This window comes from Podarcis pityusensis (assembly GCF_964106645.2).
Source record: "Podarcis pityusensis genome assembly, chromosome: 3".
In the NCBI taxonomy this organism is placed as follows: Eukaryota; Metazoa; Chordata; class Lepidosauria; order Squamata; family Lacertidae; genus Podarcis; species Podarcis pityusensis.
The window spans coordinates 83,703,755-83,720,695 of record NC_138026.1 but is presented as its reverse complement, the minus strand read 5'-3'; the positions used below and the strand labels follow the sequence as shown (position 1 = coordinate 83,720,695).

At 43.5% G+C, this 16,941-nt stretch overlaps 1 protein-coding gene across 1 annotated transcript; it reads left to right on the top strand.

Moving 5' to 3' along the window:
- Nucleotides 1-49: 49 nt before the first annotated feature.
- On the top strand, nt 50-11,660 carry YIPF3 (Yip1 domain family member 3). The gene is made up of 9 exons (XM_081000277.1): nt 50-280; nt 1,997-2,197; nt 3,547-3,653; nt 6,438-6,483; nt 6,803-6,895; nt 7,141-7,272; nt 8,231-8,344; nt 10,068-10,191; nt 11,205-11,660. The coding sequence occupies exons 1-9, from the start codon at nt 185-187 to the stop codon at nt 11,324-11,326; spliced, it is 1,035 nt and encodes a 344-aa protein (XP_080856403.1). The 5' UTR covers nt 50-184; the 3' UTR covers nt 11,327-11,660.
- The last annotated feature ends 5,281 nt before the right edge of the window (nt 11,661-16,941 follow it).

Below are 16,941 nucleotides of genomic sequence, written 5' to 3'. Positions count from 1 at the left end.
TCTCCACGTCCTCAGCTTGGCTGGGACGGTCCATAACCTTATGGGGGGGGTTGCCTTGGCTTCGTTACATCCGGGTCCCTCTCCCTGTATCTCCAGTCGGGGCCCTGGTTTCCTGTATCCTCCGCTAGTGGGGTGAGGCAGGAGGGCGGGCGCCTGCTCGCTCCCCGCAACTGGTGGCAGGAAGATGTCCGGACCCGGGGTGCCCACGGCCGCAGGCGCCGGAGGGGCGAGGAGTCCTGGGGCGGCTCCGGAGTGGGGAGCCTTCGAGGACAACATGCAGGTATGGGAAGGAGGGAGGGAGGAGAGAAAAGGGGTGCAGGATAGAGCCCCATCCGCGATGGTGTATGTACCCTGCGGGTTACGTTTACGCTGCCCTGTTCCGGAGTAACTTAATCCGGAGTAACTGCCACCCTTCACATAATCATGGAAATTTACCCCGTTTCGGGGTAAAGCCATCAACCAACCCGCCAAGATGCTATGGGATTTACAATATTAGATGAGGAATGGGGTAAACTATGGTCAGATCCAACCCCACAGATCAGCTTCAGTCCAAGTAAAGGAAAACACATAGGTGGCATTTATGTCTGCAACGTTTGGCTAGAATTACAAAAGAGGGAGATCTGTCTATCTATCTAATGTATTAAGACCAACCACAACAACCCACCAACCTGCTTCAAATGCTCGTCTTCTACTTGAAAGTTTGGGGAAGTAGTAATTATTTTCATAGCTGGCGGCTGTCAGTCAGGGCCATACACCTCAGTCCTAACCATGTTTCCTCAGAAGTATGTTTTGTTGAATTCAGTGGGGCTTACTCCCAGGTAAGTAGGATTAAAATTGCAGTCATAAGTGGTACTTGCTTTCCTCCAGTCCTGCTGGAGTTGATTTGAGACTGCCACATCTGGTATTGGAGGACTGCAAAATGTTTTTGGTTTTTAGCAATCTGTACACACACACACATATATATATCCAACCAAAATGTACTTCAGGGAGGAAGATGTTCCGGTTTAAGGAGCTGACTGTCAGTTAGTTTCAGGCATGGATGCCAGGCCTACCGATGTATTACTTATGGCTTCAGTCATAGAATCATAAACTTGTAGAGTTGGAAGGAGTGCTGAGGGTCTTCTGGTCCGAACCCCCTACAATGCAGGAATCTCCACTAAAGCATCCATGACAAACGGTCATTCAACCTCTGCTTAAAAACCTCCCGAGGGAGCCCATTCCACTGTCAAAAGAGCTGTTAGTGTCAGAATGTTTTTTCCTGAAGTTTAAGTTGGACCCATATATAATGTAGGGGAGAGGTGGGGAAGCAGCATCTTGTAAAATGTAAAATTTTGACTAGCAGGTATCAGGAAATTGTGCCACTATTTAGGTAAAATGTCGTTCATTTTATGCTTTGTTAAGTTGTCCTATGAATATTTATGCTTACAACATATTCAAAACTTCATTAAAATGTGCCACAAGGATATTAAGGTGAGAGCAAGGCGAGGCTCCTTGAGAACGTTCCTGAGGTGTGGGATTGTATCTGAGAAGGCCTGCTTCCTGATCATCAGGGCCTTGCTTTAAGCAGTGAAAGGACCCATAATTACTGTAGTGTACAGACTGGTTTAGGTGAGAGCCAGTGTTAGAGACTGGGATAGAAATGCTAGGAACCAAATGGCTTCTGGGACCTGGGTTGTGGGCATCAAAACAGAATGTCTAGTCGCCATTTGCTGGCGGGGGGTCGACACCACTTTTTATGTATTATTTTGATAAGCATGAATTAATACGCAATTCACGTAAGTGGCACATTTTTAGCAGAAATTGTTAATACATCTTTAATTTGGTGTTTACAATAAAAAATACTCTTTATTGTTAAACTCCTTAACATATTGTCTATCCTTAACATTTATTTTGAGTCTTCAAAGCACATGCGTTTCAGTAATCCTTGTGTGTCAGCCAGGCACAAAAAATGGCACCCAGCTACCTTGAATGCTTTGCATATCTTTGCTTTATTCAGGGCGGGGGCTCTGCTGTAATTGATATGGAAAATATGGATGATACATCTGGCTCCAGTTTTGAAGACATGGGTGAGATACACCAACGCATGAAGGAAGAAGAAGAAGTGGACGCAGAGGCGGCAGCTGCAGATGAGGAAGATGGCGAGTTCTTGGGAATGAAGGGCTTTAAGGGTCAGTTGGGTCGGCAAGTAGCTGATCAGGTAAGCCGCATTCTACTTGGTTTGTTCTTGCTTCTCTGCTGTGAAGAAGTTCTAAGCCCAGGAGACTGCTGGTTCCTGCAAGCTCGTTGACTGTAATCCTCTAAGGACAATGATTGGCGTTTCTTCCAAAGCATAGACTTGGGTTCTATGTTCACATTTGTCTTTCTCAGATGGACAACATATATTCTGTGACCTGCACATGGGCCACAGGCCTTGCTATATGCATGCAAGACAGTGCAGCCAGAACTAGATTTATAAAAACCTATTACTCAAAATTAGATTTAGCTTCTGTTCTTTTAACCCACACAGTAGAAAACAGACCGTTTATTTCTCTTCTGGTTGGAGAAACATAAGCTAGACTTGTAAACTTCTTTGACACTTTTTTTTTTTACAATCAAGCAGTATATAAATAAATTTTATGAAAATAAATAACTGCATATCCCCCTGTCATGCTCCAGGGGATTCCCTCTGGGGCTGGAGTCTCAATCCCAAGAGGAAGAGGCCTCTTCATGAAACACTCACTAAGGGCGGCAGGGTTGAAGGCGCAGCACAGGCCAAGTAAGCCTAAGTCAAGCGCTGAAAATCAGTCTGGTTCCAAAATGTGATCCAGAGGAAAGGTCAGGCAACAGCCAAAGCTGAATATCATAGAAGTTCAGGCACGGGAAAGGAGCTGAAGACCTGCATTGTTTCCAATGGGGCTCAAGAGGGAGACCTTATATCTTGGGCTTCCTAGACCACACCCTAACCACAACTGCTGGTAGTAAAGGAGTTCTATGGGACTGCTTACTCACAAGTAGATGCTTCACAAGCCATGCTATGGCTTTGGGTCCAAAGACCTATGCTATGTCATCCCTCTTCAACCTGCCCCTTTTGGCGGCAGCATTTTCAAGAACTGATGGGTGGCTTCACCTGCTCCTTTGACAGCTCCAAGCCTTCCTTCAGCAGGGCCCCTTGAAAGGATCCTCAGCACTGGTTCCATGAGTCCCTGCCTGCTCCTCAAGGTCCTCAACCTGTGGACTGTCTGGTTAACTCTCCAACGGCTTCATGTCTGGCACTGGGTCTGGCCAGGCATGACACCCCCTCTATTGCACAATCTTGCATTCCTCGTGAGAAACTGAGCAAGAATCAGCAACATGCCTGAGCCTTCTCCGCATTCATTTGCAGAGGTAGTAGTCTCTACCCACAGCTCCAAACTAGTTGCACAACTACAAAGATCACTGATGTGCAGTGCATTCTAAAATATGGCATGAATGTTGATCCCTGTGCAAAAGCTGTAGAATTCAATGCAATAATCTAGTCATCAGCACTAAGAAAGGAGAGCTCAGTTTCTTACAATCTCTCTTTTCTAGATGTGGCAAGCAGGAAAGAGACAAGCCTCCAAGGCTTTCAATCTCTATGCCAACATTGATATCCTCAGGCCCTACTTTGATGTTGAGCCAAACCAGGTTCGGAACAGGTAAGCAAATGGCAGGTTCTTCCTTCCACTTTTCCAGATTTGCTTTGTCTGCCAATGGCTTTCCTAAAGCTGCTGTCTATTATGTTAATAACAGAAGCACAATTCATTTAAGAAAGCAGTTACCTGGCACCCCACATCTTTGTTATTAATAAGGTGGTTGTTCAGATTATAGAGACAAGTACCATACCACACATCTGTTTTGCTTACCAGCCTTTTATAATGCAGCATTGGAGGAGATGTTCAAGAATTCTTGTAGCTGTGCTGTAATTTCTCAAACCATTTATTCCAAACTTTTTCATTTTCAATCTTTTGATGGTAGTGCACAAGCAAAACAGGGCTGTGTAGTATCAGTTCAACAAATTGCTTAGCCTTGTGTGCCCTGTCAAATGAATGTAAATCAGAGTTCCTTTAATCTGTCCTTACAATACTGATTATTGAAAGCACAAACTGCTGTTGGGCTCCCTCTCTTGTACATGACTATTGAACTAACCACAGGAAGACAATTAAAAAACTCCTGCTCATACTGCCAGCCTCACTAGCAACACTATTTCATCCTTAGCAGCAGAGAGTGAGGAGGGAGGTGGTGGCAGATCAGGATGGTTGCTGGGAAGCTGCCCTGTCCTGCCTGACGGTTCCTCCACGGCTCACCTAAACAACCCAGCAACCTACCTCTGTCTCACTCCTCCACTTCCCTTCTCACACTCCTGTGCTGCTACGAAGTCCCAGCAGCTTTTAGAAGTCTGTCATCACACTCAGACACCAAGTGAACTGCAAAATGACAACATTAAGTTTTTATTGTATGTTAAGATATGAAGCCTTCCATCATTAACATTTTGTTTTTGTTTTTTTTACTCATATTTATTAAAATTTCCAATAATAACAGAATAAAGAAGATAGAAAAGATAAAGAAAAAAAAGAAAGAAGAGAGACCAATTTTAAACCCTTATTTTCATAACCTTCTTTCTGGGACTCCCTCCTTCCCCTCCCGACTGTATTCCCCTTTCCCTACGTTGGTTCCACAAGTTCTCATTCCCAATTTAACCTAATATGTTATGCCTAATAGCCAATTTAAATTACAATCTTAACATCACTCCTCACCTTTAACAAAATAGAACAAAGATTTTTTTTTCCCCAAAATCTACCCCGTTTCCTTCCACGAATTCCCCCTTTTCTTTTTTTTTCCAAAACTTGTTAAATCAAAATACCAAAGTTATATATAAAAAAAAAAAATTAAAAAGATAGAAAATAGAAGAAGGTTCCAGAAGTTGATTACATAGCCTTTGGATTCTAGAATTCCCCCTCCCTTCCCCGGTTTAGATTCCCTATGTCCATCAGTCTGTATGTTGTCGGCCTGGAGGTCTCAAGTCCACAGCCAAACTTTCTCAATTCATCTTGCCGGTTTTCTTTAAATTTACTTGTTTTGATAATGTTTAATTTCAAAAGTCCAGTCTAATCGAGGCCTTTAATTTCCCTTGATCATTGTTACTCCTCCCATTGTTCTTGCCGTGGCGTAGTTGGTCCTTTACTCTTTTGTTTCTTACTTTCTCAGGTTTCTGTCTTGTTCAGCTGCAAAACCATTCTTATTCTGAAATCTAGTATCTCTACAGAGGTTTGTTATTCAGGAGCTTACTTAAATAGAAAGATTCTATTGTGTTGTCACCTCTGTAGACAAAACAAATATTTCAGTTTTGCTACTTTCCCAGGAGCTAAGACCAGTAGTACACATCCCAGAGTAGTTTTCCATATACGCCGCTTGTAATGTCCCAAAGCCCCTCTAGAGGGATTGCAATAACTTTGTGTCCTCTCATCCAAAAGTCAAATTGTTGTTTCTTTTTCCACCCGACATTTTGTATCCATATTTATATCCAATTGTATCAAAATTAACCAGCAAAGTACTTGTAGCAAAGTCCTCTTTATATTCTCAAGATTTGACAGCTACTTTGACAGCTGTCAAACTCTCCATCTCTCTCCGCCAGGTTCTCTGAATCGCCCCGGTTCCCGGGGGGGGGGTTGCCTTTTCCCTCTCACCCTCGACTCTCCTCCAGCACAATTCTTGTAATGATTCCATCGTGGAATTTGATATTTTTAGTCAGCAATAAACTTCTGAATTGATCTTGGTTTCTCAGTCCTTGTTTTAGCATGTTTACAATCAGGGAGGGGACTGACTTCCTTTTTAGATCCCCCCCGCTCGTGCCGAATCCGAAAAAAAAAAATTCCTTTTTTTTTTCCTCCTTTTGTACCCGGTTACCCAATTACTCACGGGTTTTTGTTAAATGTCCGAATTTCAAATGGAAGAAGCCAGCGCTCTCCGACGAATGGCATGCGGCTGCACTCGGCAGGGGAAGCGATAGACTCAAAGTACCACGCCACTCCCAGGCACCCGATCCGTAGCCTTTAAAAAGGCTCCTTCACGAGTCGGGAGGGCGCTGACGGTACCAGCCGAGTCCCCATGTCCACGGGCCCCGTGCCCGTGGTTTTTAAGGGTCCCCGCGTCGCCGGCGCGGTAGGACCCAGCCCCTGCCGAGCCGGCTCCCTCCGGAGCTCGGAGGGAGTCCGCCATTCGGCGATGGCGCCAACCCGGAAGTGTCATCATTAACATTTTGATCTACAGCATCAGATCTGTCATAAGTTAATTTTTATTTATTTTTTAAATTTATAGCCTGATTTTTAGTCTAGCAGAGTTGTATGTGAATTTTAAATGAGATGTTTGTTCTAAGAGACCTTGCTGCTTGTTCATTTGTTCATAGCTATTAACTCTGTCGTGCACATCTTGTTCTCGTTTAGGTTGTTGGAGTCTATGATACCTGTTAAGATGATTAATTTTCCCCAGGTGAGTTTGTGTGGTAGATAATAGGTTTACGTTTTTTGTGTCAGAAGAGCAGGGAGCTTTTAGTTGGGGCTCTGCTTCACTTTCCCCCTAAGTTGGTGAGGTACTCTACCTGTGTCCCAGTGTGGATGTGCATTGGTGTTTCCTCGGATGTTGAATCCGTAGGTCAGAAGCTCTTTGGGGAAGGTTGACTGCTTTCCTATTCCAGACATAGTGGGGCCATACTTTTGTTGTTCCTTTCTGCATTTGTATTCCTCTTCACAAATTCACGTGTCATTAAAATCCCACCCAACTGATCAATTACACCTTTCCTCTTTTATAGAAGATTGCTGGTGAACTTTATGGTCCCCTCATGCTGGTCTTCACATTGGTGGCCATCTTGCTCCATGGAATGAAGACATCTGATACTATCATTGTAAGCAAAGGAGCTGGTTTTCCTGACATGTTCCTATCCAGAGCCTTATTTAGCTTTTGAACTTTCTTCACAGGAGTGTTGAAGTATCTTAAACATTCTATGGTGAGAGAGAGTTCTGTGTATGAGGTGCAAGTAATTACTACTACAGACTTCTCTCCAGTTGAGTTTCATGGCAATTACTGCTTGATAGTCCCATTTCCAGTTTGCAAAGAGTGCTCCTCTAGCTTCTCTTGCTTTTTCAACAGAGGGAAGGCACATTGATGGGTACAGCAATTGGCACCTGTTTTGGTTATTGGATAGGCGTCTCCTCCTTCATCTACTTCCTGGCATACTTGTGCAACGCTCAGATCACCATGGTCCAAATGTTGTCGTTATTGGTAAGTAAGAATAAGCTCTCCAACTAACTGACAGTCTCCGAGAGTGTCTAAAGCAGGGGTGGGGAACTGGATCCAGCCAGTGGACCCAATTTTACTCTCCTTTAGCCCTATGGGCTAGATTAGGCAGGAAATGGGCAGGTACCTGGCATCAATGTGAAATCGGGTGACACAGCGCTTTGAAGACCCAATAGTCAGTTGACCATTGAGACATCAAATCCTCAAGCAGGGGCTTGCAAAGAGCTTTGCACTGTGCATTGAACTCCTGACAAACATCTGAGCACCAGTGCTTCAGAAGCCAGGTGCACCACAGTTGCTGGTGTTTCAAAAGGCCCTATTGGCTCAGCCACCTTTTTACATGTACACATTTGACATCATGCATGATACCAGATGATTGGCAGATGGGCGTGGCTTGACAAAACGGTCTGGTGGGTCAAATAGGAAAGGCTGGGGAAGCTAATGACGCATGCGGGCTGGAAGTTCCCCAGCCGCGGTCTAAAGAGGACTGTGAATTTCCCTCTTGGTAGATAGTTTTGTATCTTCACCAAATATAGAGCAACAGCTCTTTCTCTTTGGGGTTGATTTGAGTGCAGTGGTGAGGTCGTCAAGTCATTGATCTTCTTTGGTTAAAGAGATGTTTTAAATAATGCTTTAAATAAACTGGAAAGGGACAATGACTGTGAAATTAGGCCATTCTCGTTAGCTTCCAAACACTCTCCAGGCCTGTGTAGTGATTAACCCCATAATATATTCAGACATGCCTTAGGCATAATCTGACATTTGTCTAATAGCTCTAGTAGCCAGGCATAATTCTGACATTCAGCTGCAGTACATTGACTTGTACAGCTCCTGGCACTTTAGGCTGTGTGAGAAAATGCAGTCAGAATATACTGCTGCTTCTGTTTGGGGGTTTTCACATGCCCTCATGCTTGTCTCTAATGGGTTCCCTTCCTACACACAGGGCTATGGACTTTTCGGGCACTGCATCACCCTCTTTGTCACCTACAACATCCACTTCCACTCCCTTTTTTATATCTTCTGGCTGGTGATTGGCGGCCTCTCCACATTAAGAATGGTGAGTAGCAGCATGTCATGCTTCATGCATATCAGTTTTTAGGAGTTGTTCAGAGATATGTAAGAATTAGTAGCTGCATTTTCTCCCCCCACCCCCACTTCCTTCTATATCCCTTTTTCTATTAGCATCCGGTAGATTGTGTATACCTGCCCTAGGTTATGAAATGTTTAATGTATTATGCACTCATCAGCCATTGAATGCCTCCCTCAAAATTAGCACCTCTATCATTCCAAGTATGTTGACTGACTAGCATTAAAACCATATTATACAGTGGTTATTTCTGGTTGGATGGCACCTTGTATGCCTCCTTTTGGCAACTCCTGAGGTCAAGCTGGTTCCAAACATACTGCTCTGCTTTCCTTTGGACCACATCAGCGAGGCTGAGAGGGAGGGTCTTGTCGTCTGGGCAGCCCAAGACCTCCATGCACGCTGCCCATACTTGCACCCCAGGGAGGTCACTTCGGTGATGCTAACACAGTGGTTTGCCTTCAGCCCTGGAGGCGCACTCCATTGTCTCTTGGGGCAGATGGATGCTGACAACAATGGTGGCTACTTTAGCCATCCATCAAATACACATAAAGAATACTAACAAAAGGAATCACAGGTCTGGTGATGTAAGTGCTTTTCGGATGCGGTTGAATCTCTCCCTCCCTCTCTGCTTTGAATATAGGTAACGGGAGACTTGAAAGATGTTGTGTTTTGAAACTAAGGATCTCGTTCCATTTCAGCACATAAGAACTGGCTCTTGTTTAGTGGTGTGTGGATTCCCAAAGACCTCTGCTAACCTCATGCACCTCGTGCACCATTTCTTAGTTTGCCATCGACACGTTGCCCATGAGATCTGGTTTAAATACCCAAACTCTGGTGGCACTTGGAGGCACGGCTATAGGAAATATTTAAAGAAGGAATTGAGAGGTTTAAAAGTGTATTCATCCATGTGAAACCAAACCACACATCCCTGTACCTCTTAGGCCTGTGAATTCTGTGGGAAATGTTGCCATAGGAAATGATAGCTCTGTTGCCTTATGCATTTGTACTTTGGGTTTTATAATAATAATAATAATAATAAATTTTATTTATATCCCGCCCTCCCCAGCCGAAGCCGGGCTCAGGGCGGCTAACAACACTAAAATAGTGCAACATTATAAAAACATCAAAGAATTAATTAAAATCAAAATTGATGGCAACCATAAACTAAAGTATTGTAAAGATTGCCAAAGGAGGGAGTCAGGCTGCGCCCTGACCAAAGGCCTGGTGGAACAGCTCTGTCTTGCAGGCCCTGCGGAAAGATGTCAAGTCCTGGAGGGCCCTTGTCTCTTGTGACAGAGCGTTCCACCAGGTTGGAGCCGCAGCCGAAAAAGCCCTGGCTCTAGTTGAGGCCAGCCTAACCTCTCTGAGGCCTGGGACCTTCAAGATGTTTTTATTTGAAGACCGTAAGTTCCTCTGTGGGGCATACCAGGAGAGGCGGTCCCGTAGATACGAGGGTCCTAGGCCGTATAGGGCTTTGAAGGTTAAAACCAGCACCTTAAACCTGATCCTGTACTCCACCGGGAGCCAGTGCAGCTGGTATAGCACCGGATGAATGTGATCCCGCAGCGAAGACCCCGTAAGGAGTCTCGCTGCGGCATTCTGCACCCGCTGGAGTTTCTGGGTCAGTCTCAGGGGCAGCCCCTGAGAGTTTATAGCCAGAGTTTGAGAAACCTATGAGATCTGTCTTTCCTAGGTTGCTGTGTTGGTGTCACGCACAGTGGGGCATACCCAGCGACTCATCTTGTGTGGAGCGCTTGCTGCCCTGCACATGCTCTTCCTCCTTTATCTGCACTTCGCTTATCACAAGGTTGTAGAAGGTAAGAGAGATCAATGTTGGGCAGTAGGTTTTTGGAAGCACACACTTCTAGCTGTTTGTTGTTTTCATCCCATTGAAATGAAGGCTTCAGAACTCTGTGAGAACATCACCCAAAGGATTGTCTGTTTCATGCCGCATCTTCCACTCCCTGTGAGCAGATAACTACTTGGATTTCATAAATTATATAGTCTGAGCCCCATTCCTTCTTTGAGGCCTTTCACACATAATGGTTTTCCTGCAGAGCTGAAACTTCTGTACATGGTAAATGTCCACACTTTTGTCACAAGTGATGAATGCACAGATGTATATGACATTATTTAAACTCAATAAGTAGCCACCTCTCTCCCTCCTCCTCCTCTCTCTCTCTCTCTCTCTCACACACACACACACACACACACACACACACATTCATGTTATATAAATAAAAGCATTGAATTCTGAGTCCCTAAAATGTCTGAGAGGGAGTAGATTTTGTTTGTGTTACTCAGTACGGAACTTGATCAGGTAGGTAGAGGCCTGTTTTTCGAGCAGCTTTGAGAGTGCACTGAAACAGTCGACGTTTTGTACAGTCTGCTATGTTAACACTTGCATTCAACGTCTGGTGATCTGCAACAGTTGTACTGCTTATCATATCAAGTCCTGAACTTTATTCAGCCTGAACCAACAGCAGTCTTGCACTGCCCCATCTCTGCCTTGGTGGGCAGAGTGAATCTGTGGCATGTTGCCCATGTAGCAAAATACTTTCCTAATGTCATCTGCTATGAAGAGCACAATGCTCAGCTACACCATGATTCTGGAAGCTGGCTATATACACAGTTCCATCTCAAGACCCACCGCTTCACTGAACTGCAGATTTGACATGTATTGAGAAAAATAACATCCAGGAAGACACACACATATAGGAGGAGGCTGAAGAGATTAATGCTGTGAAACAGCAAAGGGCCAAAGTAATATGAAACTGATGTAAGTACAGCCTATGTTTAATATTGACTAGACCTGTTCCTTTTCTCACAGGCATCCTGGACACATTGGAAGGACCCAACATCCCTCCTTTTCAGAGAGTTCCCAGAGACATTCCAGCTGTTTCCTCTGTGGTACTGAACATGACAACCAAAGCAGTGGGACTTAACTTATAGCCTTACAGACTGTGTGCCCCCTGCCTCTACATAGGTCATGTACTCTGTTGCTGTTACCTGGGAAAAGGGACAAAGTAACGGGAGCAGGACCTGGCTTTATCTGCAGATCTCCCCTTGGAAACGGAGAGCAGCAGAAGAGAGAGAAGATGTATTTGTCCGGTTTTGGCCAGATTGTACTGGGCAGAGCTCTTTTTCTGGCCCACTTAGCTTGGATTGCATAGCTCATTCACTTTCCTCCATACACCTTTTGTTTTTGTTCTTGCTCTTGTCTCTTTAGCCTGTGTACTTGTAATCCTCTTCTTTGCTGAGGGAAGAATTAAATTTAATGGATGTCTGTTCTGAGCAATCTCTTCCATTGGATCCTCGTCATAAATTAAGAAGAGCAGAGCAGATAGTTCTGTCCTGTTTGTTTTCCTGCTATGTTCTAAAATCCAACCAAACCTATAATTTCATTTGCCCAAGTTGCTTCCCTCAAGTGAGCAGCATTTGACTTTGGTTGATGCAAACAATGGCAGGCTATGAGCCCGTCCAGACCTCAGATTAATTTGAGTGGTCAACCCTTTGTGCCTCTTTTAATTCCCCCTCGTCCGTGTGGTGTTCTCTCCCAACTGCTGCTATCCTCCACACCTTCTCTTTCCTAAATCTGGAGATTTAGTCTAAGAATACAGATAAATTTGCATAAGAGCCTGAAAGGAATTAAGGGCAGAATTTAGCTACTTTTCAATAATAAGGAAAAAGTCATCATTTAAAAAGAAATACCAGTGGCACTGGCTTTTCTGATTAGAGTTATTAATACAGAAACAATCTCTCTCTGGATTCCTTATATAAATTGCAGAACAAAAGGACATAACCCACATATTCCATTTACTGAGTTGTATTATTGTAAATAATGGACATGACTAATTTAGGCCCATTAATTTCAAAAGGTCTTTGAATATAACATGTTTAGACACAGGCCTCTGATTGCACTGGAACAAAGATGTTCATTAAGCAGAATCTTATTAAATTGGCCAGTTAGTGAAGCAGAGAGCAGATCATTAAAGCAAGTCAACTTAAATGCTGTCCTATCTTTGTAATTAGTTAATGTTGACAAGTGTGAAGCCTTCACAGTTACCGTACATAATTAGGAATATTGCTTTGGAATAGTGGAGAGCAAGACTTAACAGCTGAAATTCTCAGATAAAAATCCAGATCTATTAATCTCTGGATAACAGAAAGCTGAGCCTTTTTTAGACCATAATTACCATAACTAGTTAGGTTACATTTGCTGATACATGTGGCATGGTACATTCTATTCACAATTTCCACTAGAACACAAAGCACTTTCATTTATTTTTCTGCCCTGATCTAATTCTCTCTATTTTTAAGCAGCCAATGCGTAATCAGGGATATAGAAAAGAGGGACTGAGATTCATTTAACAAGAAAAAGATTAAAGGTTTCTGTTTTTTGAAAAAATGGTATAAATAAAATGCAACTCTTAACACTAATGGATGTATCATGAATATTGAACCTTACAAATCCTTCTAAATTTCCAGTGCCTTTTCAGATTACTGGGTTTCAATGTGATAAGGCCAATGTTTCCTTAGCCAGTAAGGGAATAAAACTTGTAATGGTGGTAAACCATTCTCACTTGTGAAAACGGTAACATAATAGTTGGTACTGTCAGAAAAACTGGAACAATTTTACCAGATTTGCCATCATATATTTGAAACTATGTCTGCATAGGTTACCACATTCTTTATTTTAAATAACCCAGCCATGTGGGAAACTATAGGGGGGGATGGTAAATGCTGCTGTATCTTCCACATGGCCTATACTGCGCACCAAAAGCCCAGCGGCCGACACATTGGCCAGATGGAAAGCTATACAGGTTGGGCTCAAGTATCCGAATGAGTGTATGTACTCAAAATATTTAATTTAATTCTGTCTTGCTCACATTCATACACTGACAGTTCTTAGCCCTACATTCTCATCTGTGCACTGGCTAGGATCTGAAGAATCATGGCTTGAGTCCTGATTGCCTAGTAGAGCCTTCCTGCTCAACGTCCCAATACATGTCTTATGCCCCAAGCCATTCCTGGGGTTGCATGTACCCTCCCAGGTGGTATGCAACATAATAATAATACCTTTATTGTCAATGTACAACCTGTGTACAATGAAATTATCCGAGCCTCCCTCCCCCCCCCCATACTCAAATCTCATTGCACTCTGTGTGCTTGTCGCAAAACACACCAACCCCGAAAGTCAGTTGCACTATATTCTTTTCTGTTCAGCAGCCTAACAGCCCACGGATAGAAACTGTTTGTTAGCCTGTTGGTAAGACTGATTAGACTTCTATATCTCCTGCCCGAGGGTAGAAGATTAAAGAGGTGCCGGCCAGGGTGTGAATCGTCCCTGAGAATTTTTCTCGCTCTCCTAAGGCAACGATCCCTTGCGATATCATCTAGCGGGCTCAGGGGACAGCCCATGATATCATGTGCTATGTTCACCACCCTCTGTAAAGACTTTCTGTCCGTGGCTGTCAAGCCAACGTACCACACTCTGATACAATATAAGGACAATTTCTATTGTGGACCGGTAGAAGGAGGTCATCAATTGTTTAACATTGTTCTTTCACAAGACCCTGAGAAAATGGAGTCTCTGTTGGGCCTTCCTAACCACCTGAATTATATTGTTTTTCCAAGTGAGGTCTTCACTAAGGTAAACTCCCAGGAATTTAAAGGAAGAGACTCTCTCCACACACACACACACACACACACACACACACACACCCCAATATATAATGGGGCTAGTTCCCCTCTCTTCCTCCGAAAGTCCAACACCATCTCTTTTGTCTTGCTAATATTAGGTACAAGTTATTCGCTAAGCACCATGTAGATACTTTTTGAACCTCCCCCCTGTACGCTGATTCATCACCTGGAATTAGACCCATTATATCTGCAAACTTATTAATTACAGTGGATGGATCAGATGAAATACAGTCATGTATACAATGAGTACAGGTAGGGACTCAGTACATGTCCCTATGGGGTTCCAGTGCTGAGCTTCAGGGAGGTAGATACAGCATGTTGGACTGTACTACAAAGGAGGGGGGGAGGGGGAGGGAGAAACCAGCAGGCAAATCCCAAAAGGTTCAGATCCAAGCTGTTTTATCTCCCATCAGCAGCAAGAATCTCTCCATGGATATGATGGAAGCTTCCCACCCAATCAGAGCTCCATGTTGGGTGAAATATTACTGTACTGCAGGGGGTTGGATGAGATGATCCTCATGGCCCCTTCCAACTCTTCAATTGTATGAATCTATGAGCCCTGCCATATATCCCAACAGACAAGAAATGGGCCTGGTAATGAAGATATCACAAACTGTCACCTTCAAAGCAAGGATGGGGAATGAAGGGGAAGATGTCAGCAGTTAGTTAGCAAGCAATAATGATGACCCCTTAACAGAAGTTGGATACATCCCTGGAGTCCTCTTTCCTACGCTATTATGTCTAATAACAGTCTTTCTAATGAGACATAATTTAATTGAAAATTGCAACTGATTTTGCTGCAGAGTTGTAACATCCATGTCTCAAATACTGTGCTGGTCCAAAGGGCTGAAATGATGCTTCATTCTCACTGCTTTACCCTGGTAACCATCCTGCAATCTGTTTTCAGATGGAAGCTGATTAGTTATCATTAAAAAAATCTGAAGTGGGGATTTAATTGCTTAAGATTAATCAAGGTTTTTTTTTCAAAGCTGAAATCTCTATGCTACCTTTTCCTAATTTTATTATGTTGGCTTCAAATATTTTAGGCTAGGCAAGTGTTCCAACAGCAACTGAAGAGCTACAAAAAAGAAGGAAAGGTTTGAAATGCAAGCCTATCATGAACAGCTTGGCCTAATTAATATATTAGTGAGGAACCATAAATCTCATGAAGCTGCTTTATTTCTAGACTGGAACTGTTTGCATGCCTTTATCCCTGGATCTTTAAAACTGTATATAACCAGACCATTAACATGGCCTAGTCCAGTACCTTCCTGGCAGAAGCACTTTGGATAATCTGGAGTGTGCTCAATCACCAGATAAATGGCAGGCACCTGATATTCTTTACCTTTCATGCCATAGGATGTTATTACATCAATTATGCAGACCATATTGTCAAAGCTTCGGGGTTGTCATCTGAGTCTTCTCTGGCTTGTCCTACTATTTATTTTGGTTACAGTGTGCAGCCTTTGGAGAATCAAATGAAATGCAAGTCCTAAGCCAGGTCATCTATTGCAAACTGCAAAGTGGCTATTATATTCCCCAATATTGTGTTTCTTACTTCTGTGCCTTCTAATTCTTCTCATTTATCCTGCAACTAATGCTCAAGTGCTTATTTTATTCTCCCCCTTAATTACAAGACAAAATGGATTTTGCTTGGAGTTTGGACTCTGCATTAGCAGATTAGTTATATGTAGAAAGCTCTCTACTTACATGGCTTATGATCCTAATAGTCCCAACCCCATTCAGTCCCACTAACATTTTCATCATTTATTGTTCTAGCCATTATCTCTGGGCTTTGCTCCCCCCCCCCGCCACCCCCTTGGTACAAAGCTCCTAGGGCCCTTGATGTTACAACCCATTGCCCAAGAAGAAGGGGAGAGTAGCAGGAGTTTATGCTCCTTTCCTCTGCGTTCCTAGCATTTAATTAATTGCAGAGAGCTGCAGCCAAAAAAGCCCTGCACAGTATGCTTGCTGAAGTAAGCAAAGCTTCTTTGTAAAAATTGTGCCTGCCAGGCTATTTTTTAATACCAGCTGCCACCCTCCAGCTGAGGAAAAGCAAAATCATGGCTAGATTAGTTTAGACCACAAACTCCTCAGGGCAGAGAATTGCATCACTGAGCATATTGCGGATGAATGCCTCCTACCCTTTGCTGTCCTTTGAACTTTCTGCCAGAGCAGAGGAACTTCAGTTTCCTGGCTCTTTTTTCCAGCCTATCCCTTAACACCACTATTGCTAAAAAAAGAACTTGTCATCAGAGATATTCACACCTACTGCTTTCCTCCACACTTGCAGCTCCTCTTGATTGTGGGCACTTCAACGCTTCTGGTCACCGTGTCTTCATATGGTACCATGAATGTACATCCACAATGCCATAAGAAAACAAAGAGCAGCCATCACTGGGAGCGAGCAGTAGTAACACAGAAAGGATACAGGATTATAACAGTGAGAATGGGCTACTCAACAAGACTTGGCATGGCTGATGAGATCTATCGCTCACAGAGCCTTCATGCACCCATCTATTTAGCTGAGGCCCACACTATTAATTCCACTAAAGGAAATCCCTTCCCCACCCCTCTCCAGCTGTCAACATCCACTGTCAGTTTAGCACACTGGAAGAGCACGTGATTTTCATGCAACCATCCCAGGTTTAATCAGATGGAGCTATTCAGAAGGAGGCTGAGTAGAATGTACTCATTGCCCTAATAACCCCTTCAGGAATATCTAATTCAGCTGTAAACAGATCCCGAACTGAATCAGATGTGTTCATTTCTGTGTTCCTGTAAAAAGCTGCTTCTGTTCACTTTCCTTCAGTCTACATGGCAAGCGGCACTTAAGTGAAGTATAAATTGTTTCCTAATTAGCA

Coding starts and splice junctions, on each gene's coding strand:
- YIPF3 (XM_081000277.1), top strand. CDS start 185: ATGTCCGGACCCGGGGTGCCCACGGCCGCAGGCGCCGGAGGGGCGAGG. Junction 2,198..3,546: donor GTCGGCAAGTAGCTGATCAG/GTAAGCCGCATT, acceptor TCTCTTTTCTAG/ATGTGGCAAGCAGGAAAGAG. Junction 10,192..11,204: donor TTATCACAAGGTTGTAGAAG/GTAAGAGAGATC, acceptor CTTTTCTCACAG/GCATCCTGGACACATTGGAA.